The sequence below is a fragment of the Brassica napus genome, chromosome C4, assembly GCF_020379485.1.
Source record: "Brassica napus cultivar Da-Ae chromosome C4, Da-Ae, whole genome shotgun sequence".
In the NCBI taxonomy this organism is placed as follows: domain Eukaryota; kingdom Viridiplantae; phylum Streptophyta; class Magnoliopsida; order Brassicales; family Brassicaceae; genus Brassica; species Brassica napus.
This window is the reverse complement of record NC_063447.1, coordinates 10495676-10519276: the sequence shown is the minus strand read 5'-3', so window position 1 is coordinate 10519276 and position 23601 is coordinate 10495676. Positions and strand designations below refer to the sequence as shown.

Genomic DNA, 23601 nt, shown 5'->3' with positions numbered 1-23601 from the left:
GAGACGGGTTCTTATATTCCGCTAAGAACTCCACTGTAAGAACTCCCCAATAATCATGCTCTTAGGCTTGTTTAGTTAAGTTGTCGGCAACCCAGTTTTTCAATCTAGAAAAATGAGAAAAAACGATAAATGTGAAACCAGAAAAAATCGATCGGATATCGGAGACGATTCTGATGGTTTTTTTAGACTGGATATTGCCAGAGATACTTCTGATGAGCGTTGAATTATCGGAAAAGACTTTTGAGTGTTGAAAACTCATGAGAACTCCCCATGGAGAGCGCCGATCGCTTCTTCTGCAATGGGAAGAGAGCCGATGAAACTCTGCCCCATCGTTCTGTGAATTGGAAACTCCGGATTGCCCCCTGAGAAGACCCAACTGAAGCCTGCTTTCTTCCCAGCTTTATCCCAGGCCGCGTCGGTCTTGCATGTTATAGAGTCGCTGTCTTGCTGGTCATCTTCTAGATGTCGTGATCGTCGATGCAGTTCTGAAGGTACGGTGATTATTTCTTTTGCTATTCCTTGTTTGTTGTCTTAAGATAGGTATTTTGACTATTTTCAATTATATACGGCATAAATTCAAGCACCACTAGTAGTTGATCTTGAGCTAAATTTTGCGAAACATCTGTTTAGCGCCAATATTTGTAAAAAAATTATATAGAAATTTTAGAACAACAAATGTTTTTGATTGTTCATGGTTTAAAAGCAAAAAATGTATTTTTCGTGTTTTAGGTGTCTAAATACATAAGACCGGACGGACCTGCTACTAGTCTAAAGTAGGCTCTTTAACAAATAATATTATATCACAAAATTTACGGTAGGTGGCATATATTGAAAATTAGGAAATTTGTAGAGTGATAAAAGGTGAGGTTTCAAGCTGTATTTTGGAAGCTTTGTGAAAAGGGGATTAAGATCAGTAAAGAGATCTAGTACTGATCAAGAAGATGTTGATGGAAAGCAAGATGAGACAAATTGAAAAAGAGGCAGCGGGTGAGTAAAAAGAAACGAAGAAGTTATCATTATACCAAAAAATCAGAGGTCTTTGTTTGTTAAAACACTACGAATCAAAAACATGATCTATATATTGGGGTCATATAAACATATATACACAAAATGGTCGATGGTTGGTTGTGATAAAGTTTTGTGGCTCATGAGATGTTCAATGTTGGTGTGACTCATACCCTTCAATTGTTCCTCCAATATACATTAATAGCTACTGATTATAATAGTGTTTGGCGCAATTTTAATTTAAATTAGGTCCTCATTTCTCTAAATCTTTTATATATCATGGCATATATCATTTTGTTGGCGTTCAAAAAAAGAGAGCCTATATATCATTTTGTGGAATATATATGCCACATTAGATTTTCTTTTTGCTAGTAAGTAAGACAAAAATAGCCGAAAGAACAAAAAACACCTACGATATAGCTGGAGCTGATGGAAGTACCGGCTTAAGGTTGTGCGAGTTTTGAGGTCTCTGCTAAATCACTACAAGAATTATTGAAAATAGCAAAGGACTGGCGAAGACAATTCCGTAGCCATAACTATTAGCGATGGATGTTGCAACGGATAGCGACAAAACAGAAAAATGTTAAATTCGTAGCTAATTTGTAGCGATCTATAGCTATTTAGCTACGGATATGGTTCATAAACATTTTCTAGCTAAATAGCTACTAATTAGCGAGGACTCAATTGTCGCTGGAAGTTTTATAGTTAGCAAAACATGGTTATAAATATTTATGTATCTTATTGGTATGTTTATATTATATATTGAAATTTGCATTTGTGATGTATGTTTGAAACTTTGAAATAAGATAATGTGTATTTGTGTTATATTTTTGAAACACACCATTTTCTATGCTTACTATGTTTGGTTGATACTTGAGTTAGGGATTATAGTGTAGGGTTTAGATTTTAGGGATTGTGGGTTAGGGTTAAGGAATAGAGGTTTTATAGTTAAGAAGTTGCTAAAATATAGTAAATTATAATTTGTTAGAAATTTACATTAGATTATTAAAATTGTATAGATTTGTGATGTTAAAATGAAAATATTTGGCTACTACTTTAGTTAGGGACTATGGTATGAGGTTTAGATTTTAAGGATTGTGGTTCAGGGTTAAGAGTATATAGTTAAGAAGTTGTTAAAAATATATAACAAATTGATTATTAAGTTATAAATGGTTAGAATTTTATATTAGACTATTAAAATTGTATAATCTGGTTATTATAAATATTTATTTTTCAATTTAACACACAAATTTTATTTCCCTCCATTAATATTTTTACCTCCACACATTCCCCTCTTAAGTTTTTTTTGGCTCCATTAATTGCCTCCATTTTTTCATTTCCCTCCCAAGTATTTTTGGGTTTAGCTCCAAGATATTTTGGTCCAAAAACTTGTTATCACTCAGTGTTACGACACTTAAAAAAAAAACCAAACAAACACTCTCTCGAAACTCACCGAGACTTCTTCTCGATTTCTCCTCCGTCATGTTATCTGGTGCTTTACTTCATGGCTCACACTGGACAAACCTCTAATCGTCGTCGTCCATGGCGACGGAGTTCAATCTTCCGGGTACGTTTCTTTTAGACCCTTGTTTCTTCTATTAGTTCAGATAAGGGTTTTGATTTGGGGTTTTTGGATTACGGTTTCGATTTGTCCTCACTATATGTTTCTGTTACAGGGCTTCGGTTCTGTAGACTATATGCTTCTGTATTAATGGGTCTCGATTAGGGTTTCAGTTTGATTTGGGGTTTCTCTTCTTCGTCTCTGTTTCTGTATCAATGGCAGCTTTCCTCAACCTTAACTCTTATGATGTAGTCAAGAAGCTCGATGAGCATTTTCTCAGTCACCTTGTATCACCTTGTAAGTTGTGCACATTTTTAATAAGATTAAATCCTAAAGTCTCAATCTTTTCGATCTATAAGAGTAACATTTAGTTTCCTTTGAGTTTGTTTACAGTAACAGGTACCATAGTTCCAAGGATTATACTTGTCTTTGCTGCCCTTGCGGTTAGTGATTCAAATGGCTTCAATTCTGACCTAGATGTATATTGTTGTTTATCTTGTGCCCCTTGTTTTCTATCTAATTTCAAGCACCCTATCAGGCAGTTATTAATAATTTGATATCGTGCCTCTTCTTTGCAGATCGTGAACCCGAGTCTATACTCTTTATAGGAGACTCTGTGGATTAAATAAAATAAAGGAGTCAGGTTCGAGGGAGCTATGCTCTTCGAGTTCAAAGAAAAGGAAGGAGTCGGGGTTTCCTGAGCAACAAGCTGCTCCACAGCTATATCACTGGCATATTAGGCATCCAGAAAGTCACACATATACTTGACTTCACAGGTACCCTCTCAATCTACTCTCTCTTTACAGCCTATAATTCTCTTTCAAGCACCTTATCTAATTGTGATTCTGTCTCTCTTCCCTTATGCAGAATCGAAAATATTGTGACATTTCCATCCACAAATCCTAACACACAGGACCATGTACATCTTGATAACATCGGGTTCTGTTTTTTGTTCTCTTTTCGGGTTAAATTTTTTGTTTGTCTACTTGTATCATGCTTAATGATCTATGTGATGTTTGACAATTTAGATTTTCTATTTATATCTACTTTACATTATTAATGTTTGTTAACATAATTGTAAAGAGTTTTATTTATTTATTAATTATTATATTTAGTTTTGCTCACTAATTAAAATATATTGGACACCAAATTTTTTTTTTTAATTATAAATTCTAGCTACAGATAATTCAAATCAAAAGCTACAACTAATCAAAAATAATGTAGCCAAATCCGTGGCTACATTTGATACAGCCTTGCTAAGAAAAAATCATTGCTAAAATTTGTAGCTATATAGTCACAGATCTAAGTCATAGCTAATTTCTCGCTATTGGCTACAAAAATTGTTGTCACTAATCTGTTGCTACTGACCCACGGATTGGCTACAGATCACAAATAGCATCGGTGCTGAGGCCAAGGATTTAATCTGTCGCTATCCGTTGCCATGCTAAACCTAGCAACAGATTTGGTCCATTAGCTACAAAATAATCCTTAGCTATTTAAATAAATTCTTGTAGTGAATTGGTTCTTTGGTTCTTAGGATAGGAAGTAACTTCAAGTCAACAAACAAGAGTCTTCGGCTTGTTTCTATTCGTTCTTTGAAGACCGGCGCGCTCTTTCCCAGTGGTCGCTATCATGAGGACATCCATTTCAGTTCTCTATTATGAGTTTCTAAGCTTAAGTTTTAGTAACCCACCTTTACGTTTTATTCATGCATTTGTAGTTTCGTCTGGCTCCGGAAGAATTGTGATCATTGCCGGCTTATGGTTCCGGAAGGAATGTGTTCCTTGCCGGCTTGTGTAAAAACTTTCATGTTTTCAAATTAATCCATCATATGAAAAAAAAAAAAAAAAACAAAAAAACACTATGATGGTTGAAAAATTAAACTGAGAAATGATAAACGTGTAAGATTAGACGCCACAAGTTAAGATAAGAAGATCTAAAACTTGTACGATGAAAGCTAGATCAGCCGCCAACGTGTGGAATCACATGAACTTCGCTATTGCGTATTGCCACGTAATAGCTTAAACCAGCAAGATCTAAGTCAATACACATGTATACTGTTTATCTATTCATGTAAATTTACCATTATTTTTTGTTTCAATTATTCTTCAATTACTATGATATTATATATATTGACTTTCTGAACAAAATGTTTAGACAATGTCTGAATAAAAGTGTGTTGACAAAAAAAAAGTGTCTGAATAAAAGTGGTGAATTTATTTGTTCACAAAAAGTTGATTTCTAGAGAACGCATTAATAACTTTTTGACTAGAAAAAAATATTGCGTTTTCTCGATAACGCAGTAATTCATGATTGGAAAATGACGATGCCTTAACTCATAGAGGTGTTTTTCTTTTGAACTGGAAAAAAAAACATTGTACAACTAAATAGAGGTGCTGAACGATTAAAATAAAAAAGTTGTTGTACTTTCTTTATGACCAAAATAAGAGATTCAGAAATGGATAAACTCAGATAAATCGTTTTGATTCAATCTTGAAATGTCATTGTATCTCTGACTCTCTGTAAATTTGAATCGTTAGGTGAAGCAACAAAATAAATTCACTATTAACATATACGTGGAGGCGAAGCTATTGTATATACGTTGTTTTATTTTACTTTGTTGTGCTGTCAAAACATGGAACATTTTGTCAATGCATGGCGTCATTGACGTGTAGACATTGGCCTTGACCTAAATGTTTTTCCGATTTGCTTATATCATCACCCTATCTCGACAAGATTTTAAATTTTTGTTCCTACCTTAACACATACATATTAAAATGTAATGTAGCTTGTACACTTTCAGGTAAAACAAAGGATTAACCATTGAATAAGACATGCAGGAGATGATTGGGCTTTATTTCCACGTAACTCAGAGTTATATCACCATGGCACGACAAATCGCGAATCGTGGCAGGATTCACAAGCAAGATTTAGTGGTTGTCAAGGGTAGAATAGGAACTTAATGAGCTCAATAATTCAGATTTTATGATCACAATTCACAGTATATATAAAGAGTTCCGACCATGCACTTCGAACATCAAACACAATACACTCTGCACTCTCAAACCCCAATGCCCAACTCATCCCGAACTCTCTCTCAAAATGACGAAAATGCCCTCGTACACTGTTGAAAACCCTAACTTCGAGCCTTCAAAGGCCAAGAAACAATACAACATATACTCTTCGTTGCTCCCTGTCTTCTTATCGATCTTAGCATACATTTTGATCTTCTACGTCCTTGACGTATCTCCTTCTTCGATCTTCAACGACCCAAAGATCTTGTTCTTCATCTCAAACGCCCTTATCCTTATCATAGCCGCAGACTATGGCGTCTTCGCTGAGAAAGAGAACCACGAATTTTACGGAGAATACACGGCCGCGATGAGAATAGACGCGAGAGAAAACGCTAGACCTGAAAACTCAGGCTATGAGGTGAGTTTGGCGGAAGTAACCATGAAACGTGAGAAGCAAGAAGAAGCACTCAGAGAGAAAGATACAACACGGTATCTGTTTCAAAAGGAAGAGAAAGTTCCTGAGAAAATCGTACAAGTCCTAAGCGACGAGCAGAAGACTGAGCAAAACATTCATATGACCATTAGTAAAGGAGAAACTTGTGGTGCAAGAAACCTAGTGAGCCCTAAACGGTACGGGAGAAGCAAATCGGATAAAGCACGCTCAGAACGTAGTCATCGAGAGATCAAACATAGACGTAAAAGTTATGATCGAAGCAAGTCTGACGATAGCTCGAAATGGATGGTTGGTCAAAAGTGGAAGAAGGCTCATGAGGAGACGGAGGAGAAGTGGGAGAATGTAAGAGAGGAATCGGAAGAATTTGCGAAAATGTCGAACGAGGAGTTGAACAGACGAGTTGAAGGTTTCATCCAACGGTTCAACAGAGATATTAAACGACAAACTTTAGTTTAGTTTAATTTAATTTAATTTGTGCAGGTTAAGTCAACCTTTTTGTATCATTTTGTGTGTCGTCGTGCCATATGCTAACATGATTATCCCTAGAAATCCATTAAGTTTAAATATTAAATTTTAGTTAAGAAATTTAGTTAAGAATCACCTAATTTTCTTGTTTTAATGGAAGTTTCTTAATAAAGGGTTTCTTAAAAAAAAAAAAATTTAAAGATAGGATTGGAAAAAAAAGAAACACATTAAAGGAGGAAGGATTCAAGAATAAAGAGAAGTGTTTTCGGTTATACTATTTGATTATATCAATCTATTTGTGATTAACTTCACCTTGTTACAATACAATAAACATCAATAACCCAAGAAAGTTGATATCTCAACAAAAAAGCTTTTACCAAAACTATTGAGACTGACTAATCAGCTGTTTCCAACAAGGTTAAGTGGTGATCAGAAGGATACAAGAAACTCTCATTGTTTACTTAATAATAGTCTTGAAGACTCTAGAGAAGCAACTTACAAGCAAGTCAACGCAGATGGTAGATGAAAAGATGGACAATTCACAGCTAGCTGTCTTCTTCTTCCAAACCCCCTAGTCTGGTACCTGGATCATAACTTACAAACAGCCTAAACTCGTTTCCGAGTTTGCTAGAGTGATGAGGCTTTAAACACGCAAGGCCGAACACCCAATATCTCAGCCGCCATATATCTTTGCACATTTCTTGCAAAGAGGTAATAACAATATCTCTCAGCTAAATGGTAACAAAACATAAAAAACCTCCAAAACCGACTAAAGAAAACACAAGTCATTGTACCTGTGAGAAGAAGTAACAAAGAATCTACTGGACTCGCCATAAACGAAACCGTTTGAGTAACTCTTTCCAGACATTCCTTACTCTGCCAACCATAACCAAATCAAGATCACTAAATCTGCTTATTATAAAAGTTAACAACTTGGAAGAGACTTTTACCAAGTAGGGAGGATCTGCAACGATTATGTTGAACCAATGTTTAAGGTCCAACGGTAAATCTTCAGGTTCGTTGTAATCATAATACGTGAACTCACTTCCATATCTCTCAAACCTCATATCGTACTCCAGCAACTGCACCTGGAGACTCGGATCCTTCTTCTGACTCACCACAAACAAAATGAATCGGTTTCAATACAAATTCAAGGTCTTTCTTAATCATTCAAAGCGATCTACAAGCATCGTATATATCATTCAAATCGAAGAAAGTACTAATCTTTCTAACAGTATCTATGGTCTAAACCAGAACCCAATGAATCGAAGCAAAGACCAGTCATTTATCGGAAAAAAAAATAAAAAGAAAGTGGAATCGAGAATCAGAGGAAACGAAAGAGAGATTAGAGATGAATCAGATACAAACCTGGAGAGAGAGAGTGATTTGGTAGCTGAAGAAACAAAAGGAGAATGCTTTAAAAAACAGAAGAAAAGAAAAAAAAAATTGAAACTTCAGGGTTTTCTGACACGTGTTCTAAAACCTCACTCTAAATTAGGGCTGGGCAAAAAGCCCGGATCCGAAGAACCGAACCGAACCCGATCCGAAAAAGTAGTACCAAATCCGAACCGAAATTGATTAAAAATCCGAACGGGTTCAAAATTTTGGTATCTAAAGAACCGAAACCGAATCCGACCCGAACCGAAGTATCTCGGGTACCTGAATGTATCCGAAATAGATTTATATACCTAAATATATTACTTATTTTTAGATTTAATATATATTAAAAACATCCAAAATATATAAGATACTTTTAAGTTGTCTAAAATACTTGAAAATATACATAAATAGTCAAAGTAAATGTTTAAAATAGCTAAAATATATTCAAAACACCAAAAATACTTGAAATATCTATTGATTTTCTATCCAAATATTCAAATCAAATCAATTTATATGTTAATTTTAGGTATTTTGACATATATTATACAAATTTATATGTAATATATTTTTTGGTTTTATAGATTTTGAAAAAATTTAAGCATATAATGAATATTAAAAAATTTAAAATAATTTAAATGGGTTATCCGAATCCGAACCGAAATTTAGAAATACCTGAATGGGGCTGAAATCTTTAAACCTGAAAACCCGAAACTCGAATAGATCTGAACCGAACCCGAATGGGTACCCGAACGCCCACCCCGACTCTAAATAGGTTCCCAAAGTCTCCTATTAAAGATCGATTACTCCCATTTTAATTACTTTTGTTATAAAAGTAATGGAAAGATTACAAATCATAATCTCTTGGTTATGAGCCATCCACAATCTGGTTCATAACACTCTCCCTTGGATGCCATAACCATTTAGAGCTTGTAATGTGTTTTAATGTTGCCTCATTAAAACCTTACCAGGAAAATCCAATTGGGACAAAACCATGGTGAAGGAAAAAGAGTACAACACACATTACTCCCCCTGATTTGGACATTACTGAAGGTCCCTTGGACCTCTCCAGTTTTTTGCAATCCGTGGGTGATGAAGATCTTGGGCAGAATATGCTTCGTCCTCGAACATGATAGTTGGTTCTTTTTTACCATCGGCCATGCCACAATCTGATCGAACATATTGAGTCACCGACCTCAAATACACACACATGAAATCTTGGATGATGTTGTTGTGATATGCGTGTACCACCATGTGTAAAACATAACCTGTCTGAAAACAAATCAACAAAACCAAATAACCCCTCTTTGGGCTGGTTAGCATAAAATATACCAAAATCAAAGGCTTCTTCATCGTCCTTCTTATGGACCAATCAGATCAGTGTCTAAAACAAGACTTCTGCATCGTCCATCTCAGGACTAAATGGACTTCTTTATCGTCCACCTTTGGATTGAATGGATCAGTGTCCAAAACAAGTGATCTCACGCCCATGTACTAGATAATGGGTGAGACTGGTCCATATTAAATCTCTTGAGTACCATTTTCTGTATATACTATTTGATGCACAAGGATTTCATTGTTAATGTACTCAAGCTGTAATCCCAAACAAAACTTTGTTTTCCAAGATCTTTCATCTCAAACTCTTTCTTGAGATATTCAACTGTTTGGGAAATTGTATCCAGAGGTTCCTAGGATATTCAGATCATATACTTTGATGATTATTAATATTGTTCTCGAGAACTTGATGTACTTTCAGCTCAATACCCTCTAGTACTTTCATTATCCAGTGGACCATATAAATATGCAGTCACTACATCAACTTGCTGCAAGTCTAATTTTCTCTCTTATATAGCCAGACTTATGAGAAATCTAAAAGTAGTCGCATCCATCACATGAGAGTATGTCTCCTCATAATCTATTACTGGTCTTTGTGAGAATCCTTGTGCAACATCAGCTTTATATCTCACGATTTCTATTTCTCACAAGACTCATTTATATCCACTGGTTTTAACATCATATGGCGTCTTAATCATATGGCCAAATACGTCTTTCTTCCTTAAACTATTTAACCCCACGTTTCCATTGAATCCAATCTGTTCTACGAGTGTGCACTCTTATATTGACGTGGGTTCATGATCCTCGTTTATATTCATAAATTCAAGTGCTACCTTGTATGTAAATAAATCATCTTATGTCGACATTCCTTATTGGTTCCATTATATTCCAGACATGATATAATCGATTGAGATTCATTATTATTAGGACCTTTGATACTTTACAGCTTGGCGTCCCAAGCTACATTGTTTGGTACTTGTACCTTAGAGCCGGCCGGCCTTATCTCCATGTCTGGGATGGTTTCCTTAGTAACCTCGAATTTGGATTTTGATTATTATTCTCTGCACCTTTCTTTTGTTTCCGAGGATTCTTATCTTTTGGAACCTATTTAGTCTACCACGTTTCATACGTTGTCTAGACTCTGTAGCAACTTGATTGTGTCTCTTCTTGGACATCAAATTCGTTGGTGCTTTACAAGCTGGTTTATATATGACTTAGTCATTCTTTTTTGGGTCAGCAAATGTGTCTGGCATTTGATTAGCTAGCTTTGTAAATGTATAATCTTTGGACGTCTATTTCACATTCTTTAGTCCGAGGATCTTGCCAATACATTTTGATGGTTGATTACATTCTATTTCTTTTACCATTCTTTTACCAGCTTTGGTTTTTTTTTTCTCCTCCTGGTCTTAAAATAATCCGTGTACCTGGCCTCAAATATAATCAACCATAGTTGGCTCAAAATACTTTATTATTGTGGGAGAATCATATCCAACATATATCAACATCCTCCTTTAGAGGTCCCATCTTAGTTCTCTATGGTGGAGCAATTAGTACATAGACAGCACATCCAAATGTCTTATGATGGGGTATGTCTGGATCTTGACCCGTTAATAATTGTGATAGGGGATATCTATGCTCACTAAATAGCCTGATGTGTATTAACTTAGGTGCATTTCGTGTGGCCCAAGCTGTGAAAGGGAGTTTTGACCTCATAAGTTATGGTCTATCAATTAGTTATTTGCGTTTTAAAAGATTTCGGCCAAGCCGTTCTTGGTATGGACATGTATCACAGAATTGTCCACACTCACCCCCATGGACATACCATAATCATTTAAACGCTTGGGACATGTATTCACCAGTATTATCTAGACATATAGTCTTTATTTATGAAAAAGGGGCTCGTAGCCGTTTTACTGGTGATGGCCTAATGAGTTTCCCTTGTGTACATGCTACACACGTGAGATTCTTTGGGATAACTCTTCTTATCTTTTAATGTGTGCCTTTTGAATATCAATTTTTGCATCATGTTTGGACCAGGATGGCCAATCCGGTCGTGCCATAAAGTGTATATTTTCGCAGGCTTTTAGCCTCTATCATACTGATCTATGCATAGTCTAGGTCAGTAGAGAATGCATGTAAAGTCTTTAGGACTTATTATGGCCTTGGGCGATTTTATACATATATCTGAAGGAACTCTTTGTTTCCTTCTTCCGTTGTTTCAATATGGAAACCATTCATTCTTATATCTTTAAAACTCAATAGGATGCTATTGCTCTTAGAGCTGGGTGAATATAAGGCATCACTGATTTCTATATGCATACCCTTAGGCAATAATATATTAGCCTAGCCATAGTCTTCTTTCAAACTAGCGATACCTGCTTTAGTACTTATATTGGCATTTTTTAGTGTACTCATATAGAAAAATCATTCATTCATTTAATCTAAGCAGACAATGTAATAGAAATAAATTCAAGGAGATAAAAATCAGAGAAAGCATACAAGCAAAGCAATCACACAAGTTTGATGTCGAAATCAGATTATCAACTTGATTCTTTTAGGCAATCATAAGTCTCATATTCCATAAGATCATCTTGATCATGTTCGAAATTATTTTCACCATCTTTATAGACCAAGTGGGTTTCAGGATTCTTCCCTTCCAGACTCTCTTTGATAGAGGTCACAAAAATGTTTGGGAGTCCTTCATATCTTAGCCCAATGGTTTCCCATTCCACATCTATGGCACACTGATTTGGTCGAGCTTTGTGGTTTAAAGGATATACCACGGCCACTGCCTTGACCATGGCTCAAATTGGGTTGATACCCACGGCCTCTGCCATAGTGATTCCCACGGCCAAATGTGTTATAGTGGCCATGGCCACGTCCTTTCCACCCTCCACGGCCATGACCGTGTGGTCTATCATTCTGGATGTGGTTACCTTTTCTTTCTTTTTTTTCTTCTGCGGCCTTATTGGTATCAGGTAATGGGGTTAATCCAGGAGGTCTCAATTCACTATTTCTAATCAGTAATCCATTATTTTTCCCAGCTAGCAATAGACTCATCCACGGACTTATAGTCCTGGATTCTGGGATTCCTCCAATCAAATAGGGCTTTTGGTAATAACACCGTTCTTTGATGATCATATCTCGATTTTTTTTTAACTCTGTCCAAAGGTCTAGAGGATTCTCTATAGTCAGATACTGATCTTTTAGACTCTTAATAAGATGATGGCTAATAATTAATATTGCCATGTATCAATCTATCTCATTTGGCATTATCGCCTTTTGTGATTCATTCACCAAGTCCTTTGACTTTAGGATAAACTCAGTATCCAGTGCCCATTTCAAATAATTATCTCCTGAGTGATTTAGGGCAGCAAAATCCAAGTTGATTTTCGACATCTCAAATCATATATCAATCAATTTTAGATCTCATAAAATATTTAAAATACGGCCATAAACAAGACATGCTATCAAGTCAATACATTTCTAATAAGCAAACAAGCCACACGGCCAAATGTGATATAATGCAATAAGGCCACACGGCCAAAGTGATATATGATGCATAATAAGTCACAAAGATTTATCAAGCAAGGGTATCGATCAAACAAGCAATTTCTATATGTTTTCATGTGGCCATATGGTTATAATCCAAACCTAGCATACTGATTCTATATGTACAGGAGTGGAATTATGGAACCTCAATTTAAAACAATCAGATCATGCAAAGGTGATAATAATCAGATCATGCGTATAACATAAACATGTTGGTCAGGATGATATATGATGCAAACTGGCCACACAGCCAAGTAGATATGATGCACTCAATCTTAGCAATCGGATTCTATATGTGCAAGGGTAATATTAAAACATTCAATCAAGATTTAGCAATTAATCAATCAGTTTCAGGTATGAGATTTAGCTAGACTAACAGTCAGATTCAATTAGGTTTTATCAAGACTAGCAATTGGATCAATAATCAAAAATAATCAAACGGATTCAAGCATTACACAATTTAGGGTCTCGATCCAAAAATAGGGTTTCAATCATGAAAAACCAAAACAATCAGTTTCAAGGCTGATTCTATCAATTTTATTAATCAGTTTTAAGGCTGATATTTATCAGTTTCAAGGTTGATATTAGCAAGATGGAATCAAGCAATCTGATTTTAGGAATACGCAAATTAGGGTTTAGGGTTTCAATTCGAAATTAGGGTTTTATCAATCAATCAGCTTCTAGCAAATAATCTTAAACCTCAGAACAGTTGATTATATCATGAAACTATCAACCTAGTATAATATGAAACCTCAAAACATTCAATTCGGATTATGCAATACACGGATTCTATTTTAGGGTTTATCAATTCGAATTAGGGTTTATATTATAACAGATTCTAACATGCAATATTAAACCTCAAATCATTCAATCAGGTTATAAAAACTATCAATCTTAACTCACATGGATTTAAACCTCAAAAATCATGCAATCATATCATTCGGATTTTAAACAAGTAAACCTCAATCAATCTATCAACCTATCGGATTATATAAGCAAAGCAAGCTAGCAACCTATCGGATTCAATCAATGTTTTAACAGGCTGGTCAAACAATTCTAGCAACATAGCATCAGACTAAATCAGATTTAAAACCTCAATGATCAAAACCGGAAACAGTTTTGATTTCAAAATATTTGATTAGAGTTTTAATATGTGATTTGATAATTATAGTATAATTAATTCTGATACTTATATTGTTTAGGGTTTATAGATATAGGGTTATATCGGATTTTAACTTGTAAAACCGATTTGGGGTTTTAATCATGTAGGAACATGATTTAGGGTTTGGGGTATCGAACTTTTAGAGCTTCGATTTACTCAATTAGGATTTTTGATCTATTACCCTATGGTTTTGATTCATAAAGATTAGGGTTTTAGGGTTTCATTCTTTATCAATCAATCCATGTTCGATTATGGGTTCTTAGGTTTTGAATTACCTTTTAACCTTAGATGATTGTTGAATCGGACCACCAAAGGAGTTGAGCCGCGAGCTGGACACGAACGGGACGCGAGCTGTCTGATGTTGTCGCGAACGAGGAAGAGGTCGCGTGCTGGAGCTGCTCTCGGGTCGCGAACGTCTGAGTTAGGATCAGGAACGCCTTGGGCTGAAGCTGATCGGGGACGCGAGCTGGAACAGATGCGGGAACAAGAGACACGATCGGGGTTTAGGGTTCGTCGGATCGCCGGCTAGGGTTAGGGTTTTAGGATTTTTCGATTTGGGTATTAGCTTAGGGATTTAGTGTTTCGTGTTGATAACATGTTATAAAAGTAATGGAAAAGTCTATCTTTATTCATAACATAGAAGTTTTTTATATAGGAGATTACACCGTCATAGATAAATGGAAAGATTACAAATCATAATGGTTATGTCCACAGTCCGATTCATAACAACTTTGATTTAATTAAATCACTGATTTTCTTAAAAACTTCGCTTAGGGACGTGGGATAACTATGCTCTTATTTATCGTTTTTGTTTTGACTTTTCATGCATTAGTCACTAGAGTTGGTAATTAATGAGATCATCATGGAGGAAGAGGTAATCGTTTATGGTTTTTAAAAAGAAAAGTGTTGCCGACTAGTTTGATTTATGTAAAGGACTAAAAGTGTTTAGTCAAAGCCAAATTTGGAATTTAAACGTTTTATAAAATAGGTCGATAGAAAAAAATGTTTATAAAATTTGTAAATGTTTTCTTCTTTGCCAATACTGTTTCTAGTGACATTCTTTCTTTCAAAAGAAAATATTAATTCAAGATTTTTCTATACAATTTTCATCAGCTGAGAAATGCATCAAACGTAGATGCCAATCTTTTTTTGTTATCATCTTGTTTATTGGGATAGTACTCTGTTTTAATCCATCATTGTATTTACATTATCAACTGAACCTGAAGTTCCCTCTTGTCCTCTTTGGTTACCCTGACATGATTATGCCAATTTCTGTCCTTGCAGTGATTTATGTGAATCCAAAGCAATGAATTGTGTAAGATCATCACAAGTTTAGTCCGCAACGACATTGATCAGGGCATCCAAAACTGTCCAGTGATCTTAAACTTGCTCGTTATAAGTGGCTTCATCAAGGCTTGTAAAAGAGCCAGCCTCGAAATGTGACAAGGTATAGTTGAAGATCAACTGTCCAGAGAAAAGATAAAAGATTGAAAACACTGAAGAAGACAATAATGTAATCTCAAACAAACCAATCATTGTACAAGAGGACTGCCACGTGTTTGGATGTCTTTTTGTATTATCCAGATTCGAAAATAAAACACTTTTGCAATCTAAACTCACCCAATCACAACACAATATAATGCCACGTGGCAGTAACACACATCACCTTTTCTTCTTTCTTCTTAAGGCCATATCATCTCTCTCTCCCTCTCTACTCACTTCCACCATGTCTGCAGCACTGAGCTCGTCTCTCTACATCTCCCCAAAGAAACCTTCATCTCCACAGCTATCTCAATCCACGAAACCCACCACCATCAAAACCACTCTCCACACCCACCCTCTCTTCTCCGTCGCCGACCAAGCCGTAACCCTCCAGATGAAAGAGAAGATCCTATGCCTCGAGCTCATGGGAATCGACTCCGGCAAAGCCCTCTCTCTCAACCCTTTCCTCCGCTCAGCCTCCCTTGACTCCGTCGAAGCCGTCCTCAACTTCCTCCAATCAAAAGGAATCTACCCGAACGACCTGCCAAGGATCTTGGGGATGTGTCCCAAGATCCTCACTTCAGACATCAGAACAGAACTCAACCCTGTTTTCACGTTCCTGTCGAGTGATCTCCATGTCCCCGATAATGCGTTCAGAAGAGTGGTCAAGAAATGTCCGAGGCTACTGATCAGCACCGTGGAGGACCAGCTCAAGCCTGCTCTGTTCTACTTGCAGAGACTTGGTTTCAAGGATCTTGATGCTCTTGCTTACCAAGATCCTGTCTTGTTGGTGTCTAGTGTTGAACACACTCTCATCCCAAAGCTTAGGTAAATATTTCATTCATTATTTTCTTTAATGTTACTGGTTATTGTATCTTCACTAGCACAAGTGGTTAAAAAGGTTATTCTTTCAAAAAAAAATATATATATAATGTTACTGGTTATTAAATTAGAATTTACATTGTAATTTTTGTCAGATTCTTGGAGAGTATAGGGTTCTCGAGATCAGAGGCGATTGGAATGATCCTTAGATGTCCGGCTCTATTCACATTTAGCATAGAGAACAACTTTAAACCAAAGCTGGATTACTTCATGTGCGAGATCAAAGGTAAACTGGAGAATCTAAAGGAGTTTCCGCAGTATTTTGCGTTTAGTCTAGAGAAAAGGATAAAGCCGAGGCACCTGAAATCTATGGAGAGAGGTTTAGAGTTGCCGTTGGCATTGATGCTTAAGAGCACTGATGAAGAGTTTGAGCAATTGCTCCTGCAGATAGAGCCATCTCCAGTGGTAAATGTGTAATGTTATTGTTGTAAATGGTGGAAAAATGTTACAGTGTTTATTAATAGTAATTTTAACATTGTTCCATGTGTATGTGAAATTGATTGTATATGCCTAGGGGTTGGACAAAAAAACCGAACCGAGTCAAACTGAACTAACAGAACCGAAACCGATTCAAACCGAACCAAAGTCTATTTCAAACCATTCGGTTGAAAATTTTCCCAGCCCAAATGGTTCGGTTCGGTTTGGTTTGGTTCGGTTTAAAACCAATGTGTTTTGTAATTATTTAAATTAAAAATATTAGTAATACCAATATGCTAAAATTCTAATACTAGACCACGTATTTTCCATTCATTAACATATATTCTTCTAACCTGTAATAATCAAAATATTTGATTTTAAAAAATAGAAAAGTCTCTATGCATATATTCTTATAAATGTAAACCTAAAGCAAATTTTATTGAAAACAAAAGTTCATTCTCCAGGCGTCTATTTCTGTCTCCTGAATATTTTTTATAGCATCTAGATCTTTTTTTGTGGTGTCAATTCTAAATAACTTCAAGTGGGATTTATAATATCAAGTTCTAAAACTTGTTACGATTTATTTATACAACTGAAAAGTAAACTGATCCAAAAATAAACTGAACTGAATACAAACCGAACCAAACTAACTATGGTTTACTTCAGTTGGAAAAATACTAGAACCGAACTAACCAAACCGAATCGAACTGAAAAAATAACCGAAGTGTCCACCTCTTGCTATATGGTACCAAACTACAAATGACCCAGTTGAAAGAAATTGTGGTGACAAAAAATTAGCTTAAAGTCTTGGTCAAGAAGAAAAACAGATATTGGGCTTGAGTGGGCCTCATGTTAGGGGTTTGGTAAAGACTTTTATTCTAATTATTTAGTGTGAAATGATTTTTTAAAAAAAATATGATTAAACCCTAAGCCCTGAGAAGCGGTCAGTGTGGGAAGGGAACTTAATTAATGCATTTCCATGGCTGAGGTTCGTCGTCACATTTTTGATAATAAGCCAAAACGAAGTCGTTCGGCTGCTTTCATCGGAGGACATTTTGATTTCTCTATTATACAATCGAACAAAAAAAGTCTTCGGCTTCTCGTCGGATCCGTAAATAAGAGAGAAGAAGAAGAAAAGATGTTAATCACGAGGGGTATTTCTCGCAAGTTCCGCAGCTTCTATGGCTGCTCTCGATCTCTCATCGCCTCTCGTCGCCTCGCAATCATACCCGATCGGAGTCACTCCTCTTGTTCCGACTCTACATATAAGGAGGTTGTTTCGCCCTTCTGCGGTTCCCCGATTTATTATTTATAATCATTCATTACCAAAATAGATTGGATAAAGTTTGTGTTTTTATTGTGGGAAACTCATTATAGTTTTGGTGTTGGAGTATATATATATATATATAGTAGTAATCAATCCAAAAGCTAGTCTTCTCTTTCTACTTTCTAATAACCTCAGCACAGAGAAATTTTCTTACATGCGTTCTATTTAGATACATAAGGGCTGTTAGGATAAGAAAAATGATTGAAAACGAGTTAAGTTTATCTTAAATTTCATGTGCTATATAGAATTTGTTGACCTAACCAATGTGTTAATTCTCTTTGTCATGTTTTAGTAGGGTTACGTTTGCAGAGGTACTTCTTATGCGTTGACTTCTCCGGGTTTTGGGAGCTTTAGACATCAGCTCTATCACCAGAGCAGCTCCGTTGTTGAGGTTTAATCTTTGATCCCTTATTTACACCATTTCCATTGAATCATCATTGATGAGCTTATACTTTTAGATCCTCTGTTGTTCAACTTTCACATCTACTGGACATTGCTTACTGATGTAAGAAAATCCAACGAAAAACCATGTGTTGTTTTCTGAACTTGGTTTTATTCTCTGTTGCTCAGCTTATTGAACTGGCCATCGTTTTTTTAACCTTGAGTTATTGCGTAAATATTTCCAACTGCTCCTCTTCTTTTCTGATTGTCCTTTCCTAGGAGGAGCTTGACCCCTTTTCGCTTGTTGCTGATGAGCTGTCACTTCTTAGTAATAAGTTGAGAGCCATGGTAGTTGCCGAGGTAAAGTGGCCTTTTATTTGCTCATAAAGAAGTGTGAATGAAGCTAATTTTCTGTTCTGAAGAAAATTCTAGATAATTTTTCTACTGTAACTGGCTTCTTCTATTCAGGTGCCGAAGCTTGCCTCTGCGGCTGAATACTTCTTCAAAAGAGGTGTGGAAGGAAAACAGTTTCGTCCAACTGTAATGACCATACTCTCTTTTTTTTTTGTTTCCATATCTTATATTTTCTCCCTCTCGGTTTCATAGCTGGTCTCGTTTTATGTTTATAGATTTTGCTGTTGATGGCGACGGCTCTGAATGTACGCGTACCAGAAGCATTGGCTGCTGAATCAGCAGATATTGTCCCATCAGAATTACGCCTAAGGCAACGGGGTATTGCTGAAATCACCGAAATGATACATGTCAGTAACTATACTATTAACTCATCACGTCCATTAAAAGCAAGATTCAGTATTCTTCAATTATTTAATGCTTTGGTGCTCATTTGTAGGTTGCAAGCCTCCTGCACGATGATGTCTTGGATGATGCGGATACAAGGCGTGGTGTTGGTTCCTTAAACTTTGTAATGGGTAACAAGGTAATCACTTGACGGAATCTTCTACCGTCTTAGACATGATTAATTTTGTATCTCTGGCGATTATGCTTCAGTTAGATATTAATATCACCGTTGATTCCACGTTGTAGATATCGGTATTAGCAGGAGATTTCTTACTCTCTCGGGCTTGTGTGGCTCTTGCTGCTCTAAAAAACACAGAGGTAAGAAAAAGAAGAAGTTTACCCTTCCATTTATAAACTTGTTCAATACCTCGCTACTGTTCTTTCAAGATACGTTTTATTCATAGACGATTAAAACTTGCCTTAATATAGAACTTAGAATCAGTGACATCAATCCTAAGTATTGTTCAGTCTTGCAAGCTATCCCTCTTCATTGTTTCTGTATTTTGTAGGTTGTATCGTTACTTGCAACCGTTGTAGAACATCTTGTTACTGGTGAAACCATGCAAATGACTAGCACAACCGATCAGCGTCATAGGTTGACACACATCCATTAAATAAATCTACTCATGTCTTCTAGTAAAGGTTTATCATATAATTATCATTGTTTATGCGAATATGATTAACTTTTACATGGCTACAGTATGGACTACTACATGCAGAAGACATATTATAAGACGGCCTCACTAATCTCAAATAGCTGCAAAGCAATTGCGTTGCTCGCTGGACAGTCAGCAGAAGTTGCCATGTTAGCTTTTGAATACGGGAGGAATCTGGTTCGTTATCTATCAACTTCTGAAAAATGTTGTCTCCATTACAACTAGTCTTTTCTCCACAACGTTTGATTAGTTTCTATTTTGAAGGGCTTGGCATTCCAATTGATAGACGACGTTCTTGACTTCACGGGCACATCAGCTTCTCTGGGAAAGGGATCGTTATCAGATATCCGCCATGGGATCATAACAGCTCCAATACTCTTTGCCATGGAGGAGTTTCCTCAACTACGCACAGTTGTTGATCAGCTTGAAAAAGATCCAACAAATGTTGACATTGTAAGTGTTAAAGATTCAGATATCCTAGTATATTGAAATACATTTTCGAAGTTTCTTATGATATATATCCCATAAAAACAAATCCAGGCGTTAGAGTATCTTGGGAAGAGCAAGGGAATACAAAGGACAAGAGAGTTAGCTATAGAGCATGCGAATCGGGCAGCAGCAGCAATAGGGTCTTTACCTGAAACAGACGATGAAGATGTGAAGAGATCAAGGCGGGCACTTATTGACTTAACCCATAGAGTCATCTCCAGAAACAAGTGAAGAGATAAAAAGAAGAAGTCTCTATATATACACCGAACATCGCCATTACTTCAAATTTCATTTCATTTCAATTGTAGGATTTTGTTTTTGTTCAACTCCTTTCACGAAATGATTTGTTGGACAAAAAGTGGATTTCATTTTAAACATAGATGAAAAAAAAAAGAGAGCGACACTACTTGTGAAATCATTCTCAGCATCTCTCGTCATTCAATTTGAATAAAATAGCTGAGCTTCTTGTGGATCAATGTCACTATTCTTCTCTGCATCATTAATTTGGTTCTGGTCTGGTTTTCTAACAAAACCGTTTATAACCAAGCTGAAACAAACCGTCCCCACTAGTAGCAGCAGTAAACTCAATACAGTGATTCCATCAAAAAAAGTTTAGTAGTAAAAAGTCTTTACACTGAAGTCCTGACTGTAAAAGAAACACAAGATTCGGTTAAGGATCAGTCTCCTCATCAAAGTCCATGAGAAAATCGGTCAAGTTCTCAGAATCATCCACGGCTTCGTCAAGAGCCATACGACCTTCCTTCTTCGGTTTAGGCTGTTTCAGAATCCAAACACACAACTATCATCAACACACGCACGCATAAACGCATGTATATAGACGGCTAAAGCTGAACGTGTAGCTTTTACCTTGGAGTTGCGAAGCTCAGGAGTACTCTTCAAGACACTCCAATTCCTTGGAACTTTCTCGTCTTTTTCTGCTTCTTCTGTATCCTCTTCCTCGTCCTGTCATCAAAACGTCCACAATACGTCATACATATCATGATAACATCACGAAACAATGAAGCAGAAGGAAAGGATCTGATGTACTCGGCGATACTCACGTCGTTTTCACCAATATCAACAGCTTGTGCCATTGCATCATCAATGTCAGGCACCTGCATTCACACTCATAACAATTTATAAAACAAACCCCTGAAACCTCTCAGTGAGGAGTGTCAACGAGATTGGTCATTTTACCTCCACCTGCTCGGTTTTATCTTTCGCCAGTAGTGTTTCGTGCACCTCTCTCGAGATGACTTTGCCATTCTGATCAAATCGAAACAACAGAAAACAATAAGACCAAGACAAAAGAACAATCAAGTTAGTTTTAGCAAAGCAGACCAACCTCCTTCAGGTGAGAGAGCATGTTTGGTGTTGGCTCATGAAAATCAGGTCCCCTGAAATCCATAACCGCATCTGGAGCTTGAATGTAGTTGATCGTCGGATAAACCGGATCGCCACCCCATACTGTAAACAAACCAAGAAAGTTAATAATCTTAATATCATCATGGGAGAGTTAGTTTAACCGTTAAAAGTTTCACACTTTGCTTAATCTGATCCTCTCTCATCCGCATAGCCAAAGGATCTCTCTTGATCCTAATATCAGTCCCCATCATTATCCTATACTCTCTATCCGTCTGACGAGAGAACATCTCAATCAGCTGCGTGTTTTCATCTTCACCAGTCTCTTCAAAATGCTTCTGCACAGCTTCTCTCGACGTGTCTCTCTTCCACGCTTTCACCCATTCGGAATAAAACGCCATTGGACCTTCTTTCGCTAGCCTCTCTCGCTCGGCTTGCAGCCTCTCTTCCTTGAAAAGATGCCTTCTCGCTCTGTAAAGAGAAGTTTCAGTGAGTGTTGGTTCTTTCCCGTAGAGCTTCACTTGTCCTGTCTCCGCCATCGCCTTGAGAAAAACCTGTAACAGCACAACACCACAACGGATCAAAACATTAGGGACTTTAAAATTGAAATCACTGTAATAATGAGCTCACCGTTTCAACATCAGGACGTCTTCTTTGCCACCTTGACCACTGTTCTTTCTCAGGCTTCCTCCAGTTCCACCAACTCTCATCGCTAGTGAGCGTCGTCTCAATCTGTTTCTTCTTAGTTGGATCAATAAAAGGATGCGGCCGGCCAAGCTTCTTGTCCAACTCAAAACCACTCTCTTCCTCTTCAACCTCATTGTCATACACAACAAACCCGTTTGACAAATCGTTCTCCTCTTCCTCAGAGCTATCCTCAGAGTCAGAAACTTCATCATAAGTTTCAACACTCACATTCCCCTCAACAGCTTTCCTATTCCTCTTTCTCCTACTCCCAGGATTCTTCCCATACGAAGGAAAACTCGAAGACTCGCCAGCTGGCTGAGGAGCCCTAGCGGCTCTAACCTGGCTCGAAGTCCCTTCAGGCCAATAGTCCTCGCCTGGAATGCTGGCACGAGCCCCGGACGCTGGCTCCATTTTTCCAGATGTTGAATCCATGTAACTGTGGTAAGGTGCCCTCTCAACAGATACATACTCATATCCTTGTCCATCCTTTTTAGAAGACCCTTCACTTGCATCATTCTCCTTCTTGCATTTCACACAATGTCGCAGTAACACATCCTTAGAAGTAACCCCAGCATGCAATCTCTTTATTGGAAATCCGCATTTCACCCGCTTCTACATGTATTAAACAACTTTGTAACCAACTTGCAGAAGCCAACATGTGAATGTAATGTGTAACAAGAACTAACCTGTAGTATACAAGTACCGAGCTTTCCACTCTCTGTGTATAGTTTATCTCGATAGAGCCAGGAGGTGGTTGATATTGACGCCATTACACGCTCTACTTTTTCTTAACTGTGTAATTTTACATAATACAAAAAATATTCACACATCATTGGATTCAATTATGCTCAGAATCAAAACATGAGCTACAAGCACTATAAACCCAGATAAGAAAAGCCTAAACCCAACGATAAAAATCCGATCTTTACGCATTTCTACAACGCTTTATACTCAGAGTTTGAGAGGAAGGAGAAGAAAAGGACGAACCTTTTTGCTTTACCGCGAGATACTGTATGAAGGGTTTTTCAATTATCTGGAAGAAGAAGAAGAATCGAGCTCTCTCAAGTCTCAACTCATCTTCTTGAGGTTGATTTTGAAGGGTTTTTTGTTTTCTGAAGATTTTTCAGTTTTTGGGTTTATCCATTTATCTCCTCCGTTTTTTTCGACTCCCACCACGCGCCGGTGTAAGAACCTT

At 36.9% G+C, this 23601-nt stretch overlaps 5 protein-coding genes and 1 long non-coding RNA gene across 10 annotated transcripts; 4 read left to right on the top strand and 2 right to left on the bottom strand.

The window, feature by feature from the left end:
* The first annotated feature begins 2384 nt into the window (after positions 1–2384).
* LOC106399246 lies at positions 2385–3685 on the top strand. Of its 3 annotated transcripts, none has more exons than XR_001279959.3 (5): positions 2385–2572; positions 2682–2863; positions 2960–3009; positions 3145–3342; positions 3434–3685. It is a non-coding gene; the product is annotated as an uncharacterized LOC106399246 (long non-coding RNA). The 3 variants fall into 3 exon arrangements; XR_001279961.3 differs by having other exon boundaries at positions 2960–3045; XR_001279960.3 differs by having other exon boundaries at positions 2682–3045.
* Positions 3686–4442: 757 nt separating this feature from the next.
* LOC106436883 lies at positions 4443–6578 on the top strand. Its single transcript, XM_013877835.3, has one exon. It carries the CDS (start codon positions 5552–5554, stop codon positions 6488–6490), a length of 939 nt encoding a protein of 312 aa, XP_013733289.2. The 5' UTR covers positions 4443–5551; the 3' UTR covers positions 6491–6578.
* Positions 6579–6849: 271 nt separating this feature from the next.
* Positions 6850–8080, bottom strand: LOC106436881 (EEF1A lysine methyltransferase 1-like). Its single transcript, XM_013877834.3, has 3 exons — positions 7450–8080; positions 7294–7375; positions 6850–7199 (listed from the first exon to the last, which is right to left on the bottom strand). Exons 1-3 carry the CDS (start codon positions 7564–7566, stop codon positions 7045–7047), a joined length of 354 nt encoding a protein of 117 aa, XP_013733288.2. The 5' UTR covers positions 7567–8080; the 3' UTR covers positions 6850–7044.
* Positions 8081–15552: 7472 nt separating this feature from the next.
* LOC106396429 (transcription termination factor MTEF1, chloroplastic) lies at positions 15553–16764 on the top strand. The gene is made up of 2 exons (XM_013836815.3): positions 15553–16235; positions 16385–16764. Exons 1-2 carry the CDS (start codon positions 15565–15567, stop codon positions 16704–16706), a joined length of 993 nt encoding a protein of 330 aa, XP_013692269.2. The 5' UTR covers positions 15553–15564; the 3' UTR covers positions 16707–16764.
* An 885-nt stretch (positions 16765–17649) lies between these two features.
* Positions 17650–20775, top strand: LOC106396189 (solanesyl diphosphate synthase 3, chloroplastic/mitochondrial-like). 2 transcript variants are annotated; one of them, XM_013836521.3, is made up of 11 exons: positions 17650–17979; positions 18329–18424; positions 18694–18774; positions 18883–18954; positions 19044–19175; positions 19265–19351; positions 19459–19530; positions 19722–19807; positions 19913–20045; positions 20133–20321; positions 20409–20775. In XM_013836521.3, exons 1-11 carry the CDS (start codon positions 17686–17688, stop codon positions 20586–20588), a joined length of 1422 nt encoding a protein of 473 aa, XP_013691975.2. In that variant the 5' UTR covers positions 17650–17685; the 3' UTR covers positions 20589–20775. The 2 variants fall into 2 exon arrangements, with proteins under 2 accessions (XP_013691975.2, XP_013691976.1); XM_013836522.3 differs by having other exon boundaries at positions 17653–17979; positions 18326–18424.
* A 161-nt stretch (positions 20776–20936) lies between these two features.
* Positions 20937–23601, bottom strand: LOC106396188 (protein PLASTID TRANSCRIPTIONALLY ACTIVE 12, chloroplastic). 2 transcript variants are annotated; one of them, XM_048753549.1, is made up of 9 exons: positions 23394–23601; positions 23093–23198; positions 22350–23018; positions 21901–22273; positions 21703–21824; positions 21555–21623; positions 21419–21472; positions 21225–21320; positions 20937–21132 (listed from the first exon to the last, which is right to left on the bottom strand). In XM_048753549.1, exons 2-9 carry the CDS (start codon positions 23174–23176, stop codon positions 21028–21030), a joined length of 1572 nt encoding a protein of 523 aa, XP_048609506.1. In that variant the 5' UTR covers positions 23177–23198; positions 23394–23601; the 3' UTR covers positions 20937–21027. The 2 variants fall into 2 exon arrangements, with proteins under 2 accessions (XP_048609506.1, XP_013691974.2); XM_013836520.3 differs by having other exon boundaries at positions 22350–23015.

What these genes read in the sequence shown, in the direction of transcription:
- LOC106436883 (XM_013877835.3), top strand. Translation starts at nt 5,552, where the DNA reads ATGATCACAATTCACAGTATATATAAAGAGTTCCGACCATGCACTTCG.
- LOC106436881 (XM_013877834.3), bottom strand. Translation starts at nt 7,566, where the DNA reads ATGAGGTTTGAGAGATATGGAAGTGAGTTCACGTATTATGATTACAAC. An exon ending in TTGCAGATCCTCCCTACTTG is followed by an intron (nt 7,376 to 7,449) that starts GTAAAAGTCTCT and finishes TATGGTTGGCAG; the next exon opens with AGTAAGGAATGTCTGGAAAG. An exon ending in TTTGTTACTTCTTCTCACAG is followed by an intron (nt 7,200 to 7,293) that starts GTACAATGACTT and finishes CCTCTTTGCAAG; the next exon opens with AAATGTGCAAAGATATATGG.
- LOC106396429 (XM_013836815.3), top strand. Translation starts at nt 15,565, where the DNA reads ATGCCACGTGGCAGTAACACACATCACCTTTTCTTCTTTCTTCTTAAG. An exon ending in ACTCTCATCCCAAAGCTTAG is followed by an intron (nt 16,236 to 16,384) that starts GTAAATATTTCA and finishes AATTTTTGTCAG; the next exon opens with ATTCTTGGAGAGTATAGGGT.
- LOC106396188 (XM_048753549.1), bottom strand. Translation starts at nt 23,176, where the DNA reads ATGGCGTCAATATCAACCACCTCCTGGCTCTATCGAGATAAACTATAC. An exon ending in GACGTCCTGATGTTGAAACG is followed by an intron (nt 22,274 to 22,349) that starts GTGAGCTCATTA and finishes GTGCTGTTACAG; the next exon opens with GTTTTTCTCAAGGCGATGGC. An exon ending in CTGAGCTTCGCAACTCCAAG is followed by an intron (nt 21,133 to 21,224) that starts GTAAAAGCTACA and finishes ATTCTGAAACAG; the next exon opens with CCTAAACCGAAGAAGGAAGG.
- LOC106396189 (XM_013836521.3), top strand. Translation starts at nt 17,686, where the DNA reads ATGGCTGAGGTTCGTCGTCACATTTTTGATAATAAGCCAAAACGAAGT. An exon ending in AGAGCAGCTCCGTTGTTGAG is followed by an intron (nt 18,425 to 18,693) that starts GTTTAATCTTTG and finishes GTCCTTTCCTAG; the next exon opens with GAGGAGCTTGACCCCTTTTC. An exon ending in ATCCAACAAATGTTGACATT is followed by an intron (nt 20,322 to 20,408) that starts GTAAGTGTTAAA and finishes AAACAAATCCAG; the next exon opens with GCGTTAGAGTATCTTGGGAA.